The sequence below is a fragment of the Poecilia reticulata genome, chromosome 21 (genome assembly GCF_904066995.2).
Source record: "Poecilia reticulata chromosome 21, P_reticulata-male-v2, whole genome shotgun sequence".
Classification (NCBI taxonomy): domain Eukaryota; kingdom Metazoa; phylum Chordata; class Actinopteri; order Cyprinodontiformes; family Poeciliidae; genus Poecilia; species Poecilia reticulata.
In genome coordinates this window covers 5453097-5468308 of record NC_088850.1, presented here as the reverse complement: position 1 = coordinate 5468308, position 15212 = coordinate 5453097, and the positions used below count along the sequence as shown (strand labels likewise).

Here is a 15212-nt window from a genome sequence, read left to right as displayed (position 1 = left end):
AACTGTAATTACAGCTGCAAGCGTTTCGTTATATGTCTCTATGAATATTACTCATTTATTTGTCCACATCTTTTTTGCACATTTTTTGAGTTTTGCTCCAATCGTTTGGATTTAGGCCTGGACTTTGACTGGACTGTTCTGACACATGAATATACTTTACTTTTTAATCCAGATCAATTCATTATATGGTAACATCCGTCTTCCCATCAACTCTGACCAGGATCCCTGAAGATTCCCACAGCATGATGCTGCCTCCACCGTGTTTTACTTACAGCTTTCTGCTACACATTGAGTGTATGAGCCTGTAGATATGGAGAAAATACTGTAAATAATGTATCATTTTACATTGAGCTCTACTCTCTGTTGCTCTACTGCATAAAATCCCAATGAAACTCATTCAGATCTGTGGTCAAAATGAGGAAAAATAACAATTTCAAGTAATATCTGCATTTTTCAGAGCTCAAAATGATTTAAAACACCTGATTTATGACTAAATAAATTAGTTTGCCTTCTTTCTAATCAGTAGTTTCAGTTTTCAAGATGTATTTTATTTGCTGAAGGATTCACGTGAAAACATCAAGATGATCATTGTGAATTATTTGTACATTTATCTCACACAACATTTAAATCAGGCTTTTAATATTGTATTTTATTATGCAGTAATTCCACATGTACACATACAGTTTCAGTTACATTTCCACCGAACACCAACAGGAACGGTCAGAGTTTGGCGCCTGCAGGCTTTCATCTGGCGCATTGTTAACATTTCATATTTCTGTCTCTGGTTCTGAAACGTCCGTCCACTTCCTGGGGACATTCTCTCAACAGATGAAACAACAGAGCTCGTAGCAAGAAGGTTTGACTCTGTCTGCGCCCTGTCATTCCTCACAGAACCACTGAAACAAAAGTAAAGGAGAATAAAACCTTCAGCCTGTATTTTTCTGTCTGGACTGGAGTAAAAAAAAAAAAACAACCAGAAAGAGCGGGTGGCCGGATCGTTTTATGCTTAAAGATTTCCTTTTTGCAGAAGTCTCGGCCTCTGTCTCGGCTCGCTAATTCAATGTACACTACACACATCGTTTCTTGCTCATTCTGCACTCATACAACATATATTCAAACAGCTCTGCTTTAAGAGATTACAGAGATTACGCAGGAATTACACGATCAAAGTCATTGAACCTGCATCACCCCCACACACCAAACCCACCGTGTGTACACTTACTGGGTCTGAACGTGGGAGAAGGCGCTTCTGTGTGTGTGTGTGTGTGTGTGTGTGTGTGTGTGTGTGTGTGTGTGTGTGTGTGTGTGTGTGTGTGTGTGTGTTTTCACAGAGACCAGGGTGTTAATCTCCCCTCGGGCTGCATGGCCCAAGTGGCGCCCTCTGCTGGCAGGGATGAGAAGAACAAGCGAGAAAAAAACTGAAGAAACTACAAAACAGAAACAAAAACCATAAAACATTCATAGTTTTACATAGTAAACACCTTTTATATCAAAGCAAGAAGGTAAAATGAGTGGCTAACAGGAAGGTTGCTATTTAAAAACATACCAACTTCCTTTGTCACAGTATAAAAAATCAATTATTAAAAATAATAAGGCAGCATTTCACTTGTAGTGTTAAAGTTATCATGGAAAAAGCAACAAAAACAGAGGCAGGCATTTGGATAAATAAAAATACAAACCAGTTTATTAATCTTTTTCTTATATTACAGACATTTTAATGAGTTCATCAGAACTTTCAAGGCTGCATTTATAAATACTGAAAGGGAAAAGGGACAAGTAATTTATTTTAGTTTGGTTTTTTATTACAAACAAAACAAATTAGTTTATTCTTTAAAGTCCAAACTTTTAAAAAATATTAAAGGCTAGAGAAACACGAAGAAAGGTTTGCTTGAAAAAAGATGGAATCCACAGGAAAGCTGTTGCGCTGGCAGTTTTAATGAAGTGGATGTTGGTCGCTGCCCAGGGCGACATCTGTTTGGGGGTGGCAAAAACCCTTAACAATTTAAAAATAAATAAATAAAGATCTTCATCAGCTTTCCACCCAAACACCTTTTCTTTTTTTATTTCCAATAAAACGGCACTGATTACTTTATGATTTCCAGCTTCAAATGACAAAATAAGGGAATATTTCAGTTTTTCTGTTTTTTTTTTTTTTTTTTTTTTTTTTTGTAAAATAAAAAAAAGGCAAACAAACTGAAGGTGGTTTTAAATGTTTGACCGATCACATCCAATAATCAGAAATATGCACAAATTATTTCCACACATGTAACATTTACATGAACTCATGATTAGAAAACCTAAGATCCACATTTACAAACACCAACCACTACATTATGCACAGATATTGTTATGCAATATTGAAATGAACCTGATGAAGTCCCTTTGGAGTCAAAGTTTAAAGCACATAAATAAAAACGTATCTTATCGAGATCAACACCAAGGTGGAAGAATCACAGGAAAAACACATCATAAATATAATTAATAACATTTATGCTCATAATTCTAATTTTCTTGCAGTTTTTCCAAACATATGTAAGTTTAAACAAATCAAGCACATCATGCAAAAGTAAAAAATCATTTAACAGGATCATCTAATGGTTTAAAAAACTAAATATAGTTTGGGATCAGATTCCAGTGTTTTCTAAAATCGGACTTTACGGTGGCAGAGTGAACTGAACACTGAGTAGCGCATGATGTAACTCAAATCTTTTTCAGCTTTCTTAAGCCTTCTTTGGGTTTCTGTGTCCTTTCTAAGAAATCTGCACTGCATTAAAATGTAAAGCTCTAACAGGATCATTTTGCAATGAGTTTCTCTAAAGCTCACTTTCAGAAAAAGAAAACAAAATGTAAGATTTTTGGCATTAAGGTCCCTCCTTAGATTGAGACAAGAATGAAAAACGACAATTACCAAATCTGTAGAGCAGATTAAATTATTCTACACTGATTTACTATAATGGTAAATCACCATCACTGAGCTGTTAGAACAGGTAGAACTGGGCCAGAACTAACATATCTTGGCACAAAAATCGACGGAAACACAAAATTACACCCAGATTAAAAGAAGCTCATCTGATTGGATTGTTTTCCGGCGTGTGTTGGATTTATACATCCTACAGATGCCAGGTTTCAGTTACAAAACCTCCCAACGTACTGAAAATTAATTCAACCCTCAAAGATCCATTTAACTCTTGGCATTGAAGCCTCCATTCAGAGTAAAGCCTGGAGCCACTTCTGAAGCAATAACGCGCACGGATATCACCATTATTCTGCTTTTAATGGGGGTAATTATCCGAATGGATCTGAAATCCCACCGACACAATGGGAGAATCATCAAGTCTACATAAACAGACACGGCGCAGATTTTTTACATCTTGTCTGAAACGCTGAAGGATCTCACTTTGGAGGAGAGAGAGGAAAAAAAAAAAAAACAACAACCCAGGATCATAAGAGAGGTGATGAAAATCTTAGAGCGTTGCTCTTTTCCTCCCATCTGCACGGGAAATAGTCGAAAGACTTTTGGCTTTCGTGTGATCTTCAGGAGCGCCTCAGAAACTCTTGAAAAGAGAAGTTAATGAACTTCGATCGGCGCGCACGGACGCGCGCACACGCAGCGGGCTCACACTAATCCAACAGCTGCTGGAGTTAAGTTTTCCAAATCAATTTTACAGCTTCGCTCCTGCACGGCTGATGCTTGTAATCGTTTATTAAAAGTACTGTTAATCATTCAGCGCAGAAGACCATTAATTGATGGCTTGGAAGCAACTAAACCCACCAACCGAACACTCATTAGCAGTCGATCGCGATCCTGCTGCCTTCTCCAAATTATTGCTTTAATAAATCAGCGTCACACAGGAAGAAAGGACGTCACTCGGCTCCTTTTCTTAAACTCTAAAAGCTTGTTCATAATCATCGCCGCCATGTCCGTTGGGAGCAGATTGGCCTTTTCTTCTGTTTGTTCGCAGCAGATGACACGTGTTTGACCTGGATTCAACCTCTCAGCTGACTTCCCGAGTAATTACGGCAACAAAGAAGCAACAATTAAACGCGCTAATTGGCAACACAGACAGGCAATGATACTCGGTTGTTGCAGGTAGCCAAAGGACGCGCGTTGTTCCTGTTTTCTGGAGGGTCCGTGAAGTAAACAAAAAGTCCTGATTGATGGTGGTAAAGAGGAGGGGGGCGGGGGGAGCCACCCCAGGTCACGTGATTATTAATATATTACCATGTGCAGATGACAGGAGATTAACATGGGCGATAATCTGATATTAAGAGAAATTAGGGACAGAAATGAACAAAAACGCAGATTTAACATGAGCAACGGCGCCACCAATAGGGGGCAGCACTGAATGTTTGCTCATTTTGATTCAAATTTAAAAGCAAAATGAGCTTCAACGATTTTTGTTCTTCCTTTTGTATTTACTTCATGTATAAGTGCCTTAAAAACAGTCTGGCTACTTCCTGCGTTATAAGTTTTATTTGGTATTTTTCTTTCCATTATTTGGAGAGTTTGTGTTGTTTTTGTATGCATTTGAAGCCTGAAATAAGATAAAAACGAGCTTCTTGACTTTTAGTTAGTTAGTTAGTTAGTTAGTTAGTTAGTTAGTTAGTTAGTTAGTTAGTTAGTTAGTTAGTTAGTTAGTTAATTAGTTAGTTAGTTAGTATCCCGTAGGTGGACTGAGCTGTAAAAACATATTTTCTGATTTTCTGACTCAACTTCACTTGTTACTTTAACTCAATTAATTTGTATCAACTCTGCAGAGTTAGTTTTTGCTACAACTTGAATTACATTGACTTAACTGTCTCTAGCTATTATATTAAACTACAATTGGTACAAAAGAGATTTTTTTAAATAAAGTTCCCCTAACGTATTTATCCTTTTACAGTATCACATCCATTAAATTGTTTTTTTTTAACTTAACTCATTTCTAAGTAAAGTCAGCTTTGTAATGTTCTTTATTTTTTATTTTAGCCAAACATTTTTCTCAAAAAAGATCATTTGTTCATTTAAATGTACCTTTATTGTTTTTTTTGTTTTGTTTTGTTTGTTTGTTTTTTTATTTTTAGGAAGCTATCAGAGGGAAAGTCTTTCAAAATGTTGCAGAGGCTAAAAAAAACTAAGGCGCAAACATGTAAAATACCAATTTTAAATAACCTGATTGCATTTTTTTAAGGAATTTTTTAAAAATTGGTTTGATCTGTTTTGGGTTTTTGTTGTTATTTTATTATTTTTTCTACAGACCTACATTTCAGAGTTCAGTGTTTTCTTTCTGGCCACCCTGACCAAACTTTCTGGAGACGCCCCTGGACCCTTCAGCGGTCTGTTCCTCCTTCAACACCTGTTTCCTGCCTCTTCTGCTCTCCTCGCCCCATGAAAAGAAATTAATTTGCTGCAGATCTTGAAGGCTTAACCGAGGCAGCGACGCCCCCCGCGTCTCCCCCCCTCCGCCAAAACGACACAGTAAATCCCCACAATTAGCAGATCCATATTAGCATATTAACCTGCGCTTCCTTCCGAGGCGCATCCTTTATGTAGGTCAGACACAGTTTTTCTTAATTACTTTTTTTTTTTTTTTTTTTTGGCCGCGCCGTTTGTTTTGCGCTGCGCTTTTATTGTGTCAGACGTTATTTTGGCTGGAGAAAGGTGCAGACGCACCGACTCAACGGACGCTGGTGGCCATATGAGGCCGGCCGGAGTCTGACCGGGTTCATTAGAGCCCAAACAGACCCATAAACCAGGCCAGCACATGTGCGGAAGCAGGCTGGGAATGTTTTTGACTTTCTTTCTCTTCCTGCTCGCTCGCGAACTGAAACATGGCTTGTTTTGGTGGGTTTTTTTTTAAAACTTTTTATTATAAGCAGCATTTTGATGTTTCTGAAAGCATCCAGGGCATTTTGAAACGCAGCATGGATCCGTCTAACCTTTGAATGTATCCTGAGTTGATCTAAGTGTTAGAATCTGACACAATGTGCTGAAAGTTGTGTTAAAGCCTCGCCTGTAAAGGGGATTACACGGCAGTAATAGGCTGGATTAAATGACTGCAGGCTATGTAGTGATCTATTATGGATAAGTTGTGGCTCTGTATTAAACCGTTTACACCAATCCAGTCTGATCATCGTGATCTCACGGTGTTTTCTCTGCCTTTTCTAAGCCTTTTGGTGTTTTACACAGGTGGTCTTTAAATGAAATAACTAAAAACAATTAGAAATAGTTTCTAATGAGATTAACGTCATCACTTCCGTTCAGCAGACAGAAAAAAACTCCTACTTCCGTCTAAACAACGTGAAATGGTTGTTAAAGATGTCTGTTGATGTAATGCTGGAAAATGTGGGTGTGGTTAATCAGATCACAAGAGTTTAACTTAAAGAAAACTGGTTAAAGAAAACAAAACATTTAGAACAGTTACTGGAATAAACGACGTAAAATACGCCCAGTGTCTGAGAAGAAGCTTTCAGAGAGACATGTTGACTGGATTTCAATTAGTATTATTGTTGCTTTTCTATTTTTAAAACGAAATATGGTCAAAATGCTGCTCATGGTACTTTGGGAAGCTTATTGTGACGTTTTATGCAGATGCTGGTGAAATGAAAGATGTCCGGTTTGTTAAACTATCTAAAAACTAATTCATTAATAAACAATAACATGATTTTATCCAGGGAAATAGAGGCGATTATGTTGTTTTCTGTCAAAACAAGGTAACATTGTAGAGGAAAAGTTTAAAATAAGACGTAATGGATCTGATAAATACGCAACCCAAGTCTGATTTTCTTTTTTTTTGGTTTTTAATGGATGAGAGATACGCGCCAAAAAGTAAAAACAATAACAATAATAACTTAAATAAATAAAACGGACACCATTAGACAGCCTGGATTTTCGAAATATTGATAATAAATTACAATATTAGGTCACACGCGCGTTCAAATCCCAACCGTAAAGTTATTTTTACTTCCTGTTGGCCCCTAAAGATGACAGGCCCCCTCCACCCACCCCGCCGCCCCCCATCGCTCCCTGTCGGTCCATCCAGAAAACCTCGGGGCTGATCTAAATTCTCGCCTCTGGGCTGAACTACCGAGCGGGCTTTCGGGCCTTTCCCTGCCTCGTCAGGCGCCAGATGGACTGGCTCCTGTCCGGAGATCAGTGCGCATCTGCTGCGGCGCGCTCGGCCCCCTGGTAAAAGAGGGGCCACTCGCCGGCGTTAAGCCCCGTTACGCGCAACTGGTGCCTCGGTTCGGCGATGGACTGTAGCCGCAACGTACCTCATATACTACTAATATATAAAAATAATAATAATACAAAGGAACATGTGAGTAATGTGCTTCGTGATGTAGAAATTAAGATTCCCTTCTATATTATGGGAAACAATGTTGTTTTTTGAGTTTTTTTGGTTGGTTTTTAACTCATAAAACAGTCAAATATATTAATATAATTTCTGTTCAACAATGTACGTCTCTTTCATGTTTTAAATCAGAAAAGTACATTGAAATACGGATGGTTGATTGATGCTTTGAATTCACATTTTTGGGGAGAAGAGGCATGATTTTTTTTCTTCAAAACTTTTGTTTAGGTCAACATGCGGCATCTTCATTTTAAACTGTAAATGAATGAAATAAACAGACAGTAATAGCATGAAAAAGAAGATTAAATATTTGAATGATAAATAAAATATGTCTTAGGATTGTTGATGATTTACTTATGTCATTAATGAATGAAATGAATAATTTGGGACCAAACACTCACCCCTGAGGAACACCACTCACAATGTCCGAACATCCACACTGAAATTTATGATAATTAAGTGCATATTACATAATATATAAAGTGGACAGCTACTTATTTTGTTCTTGGTTATGTTTCTACATGTTTCATTTTGTCCTATTTGTTTTCTTTGTTTTTAACAGGAATGTACCATCAAAACAGAGCCGACCCAAGATTTTACGCGGCATGGAGCTGAATTTTATCTGGTGCCCCCATTTCCATTAACTAATTAAGATCCAGGAAGGTGATGAGTTTACATTTACTCTGTCCTTTTTATGCAACTCCCCAAAAACTGCAGAAATGTTTAACCAAACACCTTTAAATTGACATAACCATCAAACTGACCAATTCCACATATGATTACAACTAGAGCCGTAAATTTAAATTTTTAGAGCATAGTTTGCTGTTGAATGTCTTGGCTTGGTTTGCCCAAATCCACAATAAGCACATTATTACCACATTTATACCTCATTTAGACTTAAAGAGAAGTCTTTTCTGTCCATATAATGTAATCTTGTTGCACATGCAGCCTTTCTGGTGTCATCATGATTTGTTTAAAAACATAAAATAAAACATGTTGCTCTTCTCATGAAGGTTTGGTGTCAAATGACAATTAAAAAACAGGCATCACCACATTTAACCACTTCATATAGATGCTTTCTTGCTCCCTTCATCTCTCTCTTTTCCTGCTGGCCTTCCTGTTCATCCCTCCTCCTCTTTTCCACTCTCTCCACCCTCTACCCTCCCTCTCTTCCTCTTTCCTTTCTTTCTTTTTTATACCTGGCGTACGACAGCCGGCCTTCACCGGTCTGGTCGCGCAGAGGTTTCACGTCGAGCCTCCAGGCAAAACAATCGGTATCGGTTAATTAAAATATAAAAGGCCTTGAGAACTTTTTAAAAGAGGCTATTTACGGCGCCCCCGACGCTCCACCGCCTCTGTGCCAGGGTCGCTATTTGCTTAATGTGATGATTTTTTTTCCCTTTCCTGTATTTGAATGTAACAAAATGGGATAAACTGTCTTTTTGATTTGGAAGAAAGTGAGCGGCGGCACACATGACTCGGTAGTAAAGAGCAAAACTGCAGCTACACATTTAAAACCATCACCGTCGTGTTTATTTAATTGCGGGTTGTTGCTTTTGTTCATTTTGCAACCGATATTTGGGCTGAGATTAAGAGGGAAGCGGGAACAGATGGGAAGGGAAATAGTTACTCAATTAAAAGCGCAGAGTCAACCGCGGCGTCAGCGCGGCCGCAGTCTGCACTTTAATAATATCAGCGAGTCGCTTTGGTTGCAGTTACAGCTGAGCAGGGAAAAAAAGAGACATCCAAACAAGACTGATTAGGGCTCATCTCTGCTCCGACGGAGAGCCGCTGCCCCCTCCCTCCCTCCCTCTTCATCTCTCTCTCCTTTTCTCTCAGGTTTGTTTTTGAGTGGCAGGAAACCTGACAGACAGTAGAGTAGCTCTCCTCTCCTCTCCTCTCCTCTTCTCTCCTCTTCCTCCGGTTTCTATCCCTCTCCTTTATTTCTATTTGCTCCTCGCCAACAGGCTCAGACCACAGAAACTTCCGCGTTTGTGTTTATGTGTTTCTATTGCTTTTACCAGAAGGCCTGAGGGCAAGTCACTGTCTGTTTTCTGGATGTTTGTCGTGGAGCTTGTATTGTTTTTTTTTTTATTATTATTGCAGGTTTTATTCACCTGTTAGTGTTTAGCTGCATTTATTTTCCTATCAGATAAAATATTTCATTTTCCCCCTAGTATATACTCTTAAAAAAAATAATACATATACGATATTTTTCTAAAAAGTAAACAAAAACACCATAATTTGTATGACGGCACCGCTGAGCTGGGCAGGACCACCCCGGGCGCTCAGGTGAGTTACAGCAATAAGAGAAAGGAAAATATGAAGAAAAGCACCATAAAATAAAAATTATATTCACAAAATAATAATAAACACGTTTGAAACCAGACATGCGCACGCCTAGCGTGTCCACAGCATTAATAACGAGTTCATTATTAACAAAGAAAACATTCACAGACTGCGGAGAAAAACGGGAAAAAAAATAAATCAAATGCGTCAGAAGATTAATGTAGAAGTTAGAAAAATGTGGAGAAAAAAAAACAACAGATTTGTACACAAGAAGAAAAACATAAACACGAATAAATTTCCAACTGTCTGCAAAAATATGTTATTCGAATCGTTTATTGCAGTGAATTAATCTGTGAAAATATTGATTATTTGAAAACGCAAACGGATAATACGTGAAAACAGTATTTAATGTAAAAAACAATAAAAAGGCTAACAGTTGATGCATGCAGAAAGCACAAAAGCATCCAGTTTCATGAGAACATGACCGCTTTCAGCAGAAACATAAGCATGTTTTACATTCAAAGCTTATTCCAAAACATTGCAAATTAAACTTACAGTTGTCGTTGAAAATCCGCACGATTTTCGTTAAAAGCGACTATTGCAGCTGCGAGTAAAAAAAACCAATAATATCACGACGAAAAACCGAGCAGCGGACCTCGTGGAAACACAAACGAGTCAAAAACCGGGAAAAAATGTCCACAAAAAAGCGTCGAAAACGTTGAAAGAAGCTCTCGGTTCCTTATTAGGGCGAAGATACAATATTTATTCCTTGTCTCCTGGGATGCTCCTTCTCCGTCTATTGTCCTCCCATTCCTCAGTGCTGATGCTTAATTTTCAAAACTTCTATATTACCAAGGGACCTACGACATCAGCCGAGAAATACCCTGCAAGTACAAAATCCGTGCGCCAGCCCCGTCCGTGCAGAGGGGAGACGCTCGCGTTCCGCCAGCTTTCTACCAAAACCGAGAGCGCGCAAAAGGGGAACTTTTCCATCTCTCTCGCTTTTTTTTTTTTGGAGGATTTTAAAGCACTTTTTTTATTATTATTATTATTATTATTATTATCGTTATTGTTACTATTATTATTCGATCGGGTCGTATAGGAGAGTAAGACCAAAATATTCCGGGTTATTTTGGAGAGAGAACAATGTCAGCGACCTTCCCCGGACTTGTCCACGACGCAGAGGTAGGCTGCTTTATTTCATTTAATAGGATTTAATTTATAGAATAAAAGCGAAGGGTGCCGAGTTGGAGAAAAAAAATGGTTTTGGTTAAACTGTAAAAGAAACGTAGTTCATGGAGTACAAGAACAGAAAAAGAAGTGGCTAAAAGAGTCTTATTTGGGTTTTATTTGTATTATAAATGTGAGTGATTAGGACATTTCAGGGCAGAACTCGCCTTTGTGTCTTACCTCCATGGCGAGCAGCAGGGCTGGGTAGTGAATTTGCCAGCAGCTCGGTAATAATAATAACATATAACAGCACGCCGTTTTAAATGCTGCACAGAGAGTGACAGGCATGCCAAAGGGAGGGAAAAAAACTACCTATTGCTCCTGTTGCAGCGCGATCGTTCCCCTCCCAGGCGCGTTGAAATGACATCTCCTTCAGGTGGTTTAAAGTGAGGAGGAGAGAGGAAGAAGAAAAAAAACCGCTTTGAGAGTGTGTGAGTTGTGTTTTGGAGTGTGTTTGGGAGGCAGAGAGGAGACACCGGCTGATGCTAAATGACACTGCTCATATCTTTCCCTGTCTCTTTATTATCTTCCAGATACGTCACGACGGTTCAAACAGCTACCGGCTCATGCAGCTCGGTTGTCTGGAGTCGGTGGCCAACTCCTCGGTCGCCTACTCCTCCTCGTCGCCGCTCACCTACCCAGCGCCGGCGGGGACGGAGTTCGCCTCGCCCTACTTCTCGGCCAACCACCAGTACACGCCCCTGCACCACCAGTCCTTCCACTACGAGTTCCAGCACTCCCACCCGGCCGTGGCCCCGGAGGCCTACGGGCTGAACTCGCTGCACTCCGGCCAGTATTACCAGCAGATCCACCACGGGGAGCCCGCCGACTTCATCAACCTCCACAACGCGCGCTCGGCCCTCAAGTCCTCGTGCCTGGACGAGCAGCAGCGGCGCGAGCTGGGCTGCCTCGACGCTTACCGGCGCCATGACTTGTCGCTGATGACGTCACACGGCTCTCAAGCCTACGGCGTCGGCATGCACCACCCGGACCAGAGGCTGCTGCCCGCCGCCGGCCTGGGCCTCCCTCCGCCGGCGGGAGACGACCTGCAGGTACCGGCGGCCTCCGAATCCAGACCCAACACATAAAAAAACAAACAAACAAACAAACAAAAAAAATCTCCATTGTGATTGCTTTAACAAGAAGTAGTAAACACGGATGTATCCCTGCCCCACTGGCCCACTAATCAAAAACCTTCCCCTCTTCTTGTTCCACTGCAGTTCCGAAATACTGAACAGAATAACAGACGTCTGTCTGTCTGTCTGTCTGTGAGGCTCGACGCTTTCCACTCAGGGACTGTAACTTTACTCATATTGGATTTGATCTTGAGATAATTTTGTTTCCGAAGCAAAACGTGAGCGTACAAAAAGCGGGCTAAGTAAATGTCAAGTCCACACGGCACGACGCCTCTGAAAGGCAGGCCCGTTTCTAAAGGTTAATTGACTGGCAGTCTATACCGCCCTATTGTGAAACCATCCCTTTATTTCTCCCAGAAACACACGTGACCCATATTTTACATAATTCCTTTCGATGTAAAGAAATGACCAAGTTGAAAAAAGGGTGTGTGTGTGTGTGTGTGTGTGTGTCTGCTGGGGCAAAGAAAAGCCGCTGGTTGCTCCATTCTCCGGTAAAGGGCGGATTAACGGATCGGGCTTCGGGACACAATAGCCGACTCGAGCAGCATAAAGCACCGTAGTTTATCCAATTACGGACTTAACGTCAATCAACTTTGTTACTTATGCAGCGACATCTGAGCCGGTTTTAAAGACGCGGCGCTGGTTAAACACACTGACACGTAATTTCAGTCGCGTAAAATGTTTGTTTTTCCTCCAAAGCAGAATTTGTTCAACTGGTTAAAGTCTCATTTTTTTATTTCACTTTTTTTCAAAATTTGTAAAACCAGAACAGTAAATATGTTTTTAAATATGTATTTTGCATAAATTACAAATCATATTATCTAAATAGAAATGATCTTTTATTATAATTTGATAATATAATTATAAGGTTAAAAAATGTGGTAATTACGCATGGATTGTAAATATTATGGAATACTTTGTGTCTTTTTTTAGTTATTTTTTTAAGTGTCGGGTATTTCTAATTTTAAAATTAGCGCATGTGATTTAATTTATATTTTGACGTAATGAAAATATATAATATCGATGCAAATCATTTTTATATTGATAGATTTCATTTTTTTCATTCAATTTTGAATTTTTATGATATTCTTCGGCTCTTTTTGGGTATTTTTTATTTTATTTTATTTTTTTTGCATACCGTTTTACTGGAGGCTTGTGGGATTTTAAAGGGCGCACTTTGACCTTTTATATGCGGAAAAGAAAGGAGCGGCTTGTGAACCTGAGCTTGCACGAGGCGGATGCATGAACCCAACAGATGCGCCCTTCCTTGGTCTCGCGCAGCCCCGTCGCATCTTTCAGCGCGTTAAAGAGATTTTCATGGCGAACAAAGCAGCTGCCACACCTTTCCCCCGTCAGCGAGCTAATTCATGCAAGACCTCTGCGTTTTGTATATTGATTTTATAATCACTTTAGCTCCGGAATGAGAAGAAAAGAAACGGAGCAGGGGCTTGTTAAGAAGGCGCTCCATAAACCTTCTATCTCTCTTTTCTTTTTATTCTTTTTATTTTTTTTTACCCGTCTCCTCCCGGTTTATTTTAATCAGAGGGGGTTCTGCGTGCGCCAGGCCTGGAGGCTCGCACAGGGATTAAGTGTTTTCTGAATAAAAATCGCGTGTTCTCCTTTTTGATGACATTGTTGATAGCACGCGAGTCTGATCCGGATCTGATGTCAGATCTGCACACGTGCAGGCCCAGATCTGCGTTTACCTCCAGATTTCAACAGGTATCAGGATGTTGCTGCCAACTCTGGACACTCAGCGGATTCCTGAGTCAGGATGAGTCGCGCTGTCCTTGATTGTAGCCGGAAGCTTTTTAAATTAGGCTCGTTTCTGAGCGAACCGCGAGCAGAATCTTTCATGATGTGACCTCAGATCTGCTCCAAGCCTCCTAAGTGGTGTGCACTTTCTAACAAAATGGCTTCCCTCTATTTGCTGTAGCCCAAAGCTATATATATATATATATATATATATATATATATATATATATATATATATATATATATATATATATATATATATATATATATATAACTTAAAATTGTCTTAGAATTATCAGTTTCTCTGATTTTACTTTTTATAGGTTTATGTTTAAGTAAAATGAACTTTGTTCTTTTATTCTATGACAACATGTCTCTGAAATTACAAGCAGAAATTTAGTATTTATTAGCAGGAAATGAGAAATGGTCAAAATAACAAAACAAAAAAAGATGCAGAGCTTTCAGACCTCAAATAATGCAAAGAAAACACGTTCATCTTCATTTAGAAACAACAACACCAATGTTTTAACCCAGGTATTTGGAGGAAAAAGCAGGAGGTTTTCAATGGACTCTTAATCTTTTCCAGAGCTTTATATTTATGAAGTTGAATTGATGGGGCGCCTCTAGAAAGTTTTGAACAAGAGTTGGGGGCGTTAAAAATACTAAAATTAAAGATCATAACAGAATGTCTTGAGTTTCTTTAGACATTTTGTTTTGACAGATTGTAAACATTTGGGTCTGCTTTCTTCTTTAAACAAAAATATTAATACTACTTTGTGTTTTTTCTCTCTCCGAAACAATATTTTCACCTTTATAAAATAATGTCTAAGTCTTTTCTTTTATCCAAAAGTGACTGTATTTTAGGAAGGTGACGACACTATTTGTTTTTATATTTTCCACTTTCAAAAGTCGTCTGATTTGATAGTTTCAGCAAAATCCTTACTTTTAAAATATTTTCCACCTCTTGATTTTTGACTAAACTGTGATCTCTCAGTTGACACAATGTGGATTAATGTCACATTTTAACTCGTTTTTTTTCCTATTCTTTCTGGGATATAGGGAGCTAATGGTTTTGAGTGAAATAATTGGATAAAATATTCATCTCTATTCCTCTTTGTTGATATTTACAAAAATATATTTTGCACATCAAATTTGTAGGAATGACCTTTTCCCCCTTCGGTTGTGATATTGTAAAAAAAAAAAAAAAAAAAGTCATGTCATGTAATCTAAACTGAAGTGTTTTTGGTTAGGCTAAACGTGGACGAGCAAAAACACCACATTTTGGATATTTTTGATCCAAACAAATTAAAAGCAAGGATTTGTAGACTCTTAAATAGTCATTAAAAAAGCTTAAGAGTTTGGGAGTCAGGTGTGAACACAAAGTGACTCAAACGTGTAAAAATTCCACTTCTAGATTCTCTCAATTCATTTTTTGTTTTATTTTCACTTGCAAAGTTGGGAAACTCAT

The 15212-nt window shown here is 38.9% G+C and overlaps 1 protein-coding gene and 1 long non-coding RNA gene across 5 annotated transcripts in view; one reads left to right on the top strand and one right to left on the bottom strand.

Moving 5' to 3' along the window:
• Window positions 1-631: 631 nt before the first annotated feature.
• On the bottom strand, window positions 632-10266 carry LOC145549696 (uncharacterized). Its single transcript, XR_014085543.1, has 2 exons — window positions 10179-10266; window positions 632-1427 (listed from the first exon to the last, which is right to left on the bottom strand). It is a non-coding gene; the product is annotated as an uncharacterized LOC145549696 (long non-coding RNA).
• Window positions 7972-15212, top strand: part of tfap2d (transcription factor AP-2 delta (activating enhancer binding protein 2 delta)) — a 22670-nt gene continuing 15429 nt past the window's right edge. Inside the window, exons 1-2 of one of the 4 annotated variants that reach the window (XM_017302319.2) lie at window positions 7972-9626; window positions 11387-11905. In XM_017302319.2, the coding sequence (XP_017157808.1) occupies window positions 11420-11905 (486 nt within the window). In that variant the 5' untranslated portion in view covers window positions 7972-9626; window positions 11387-11419. The other 3 variants (XM_008397319.3, XM_017302320.2, XM_017302318.2) reach the window with 3 other exon arrangements.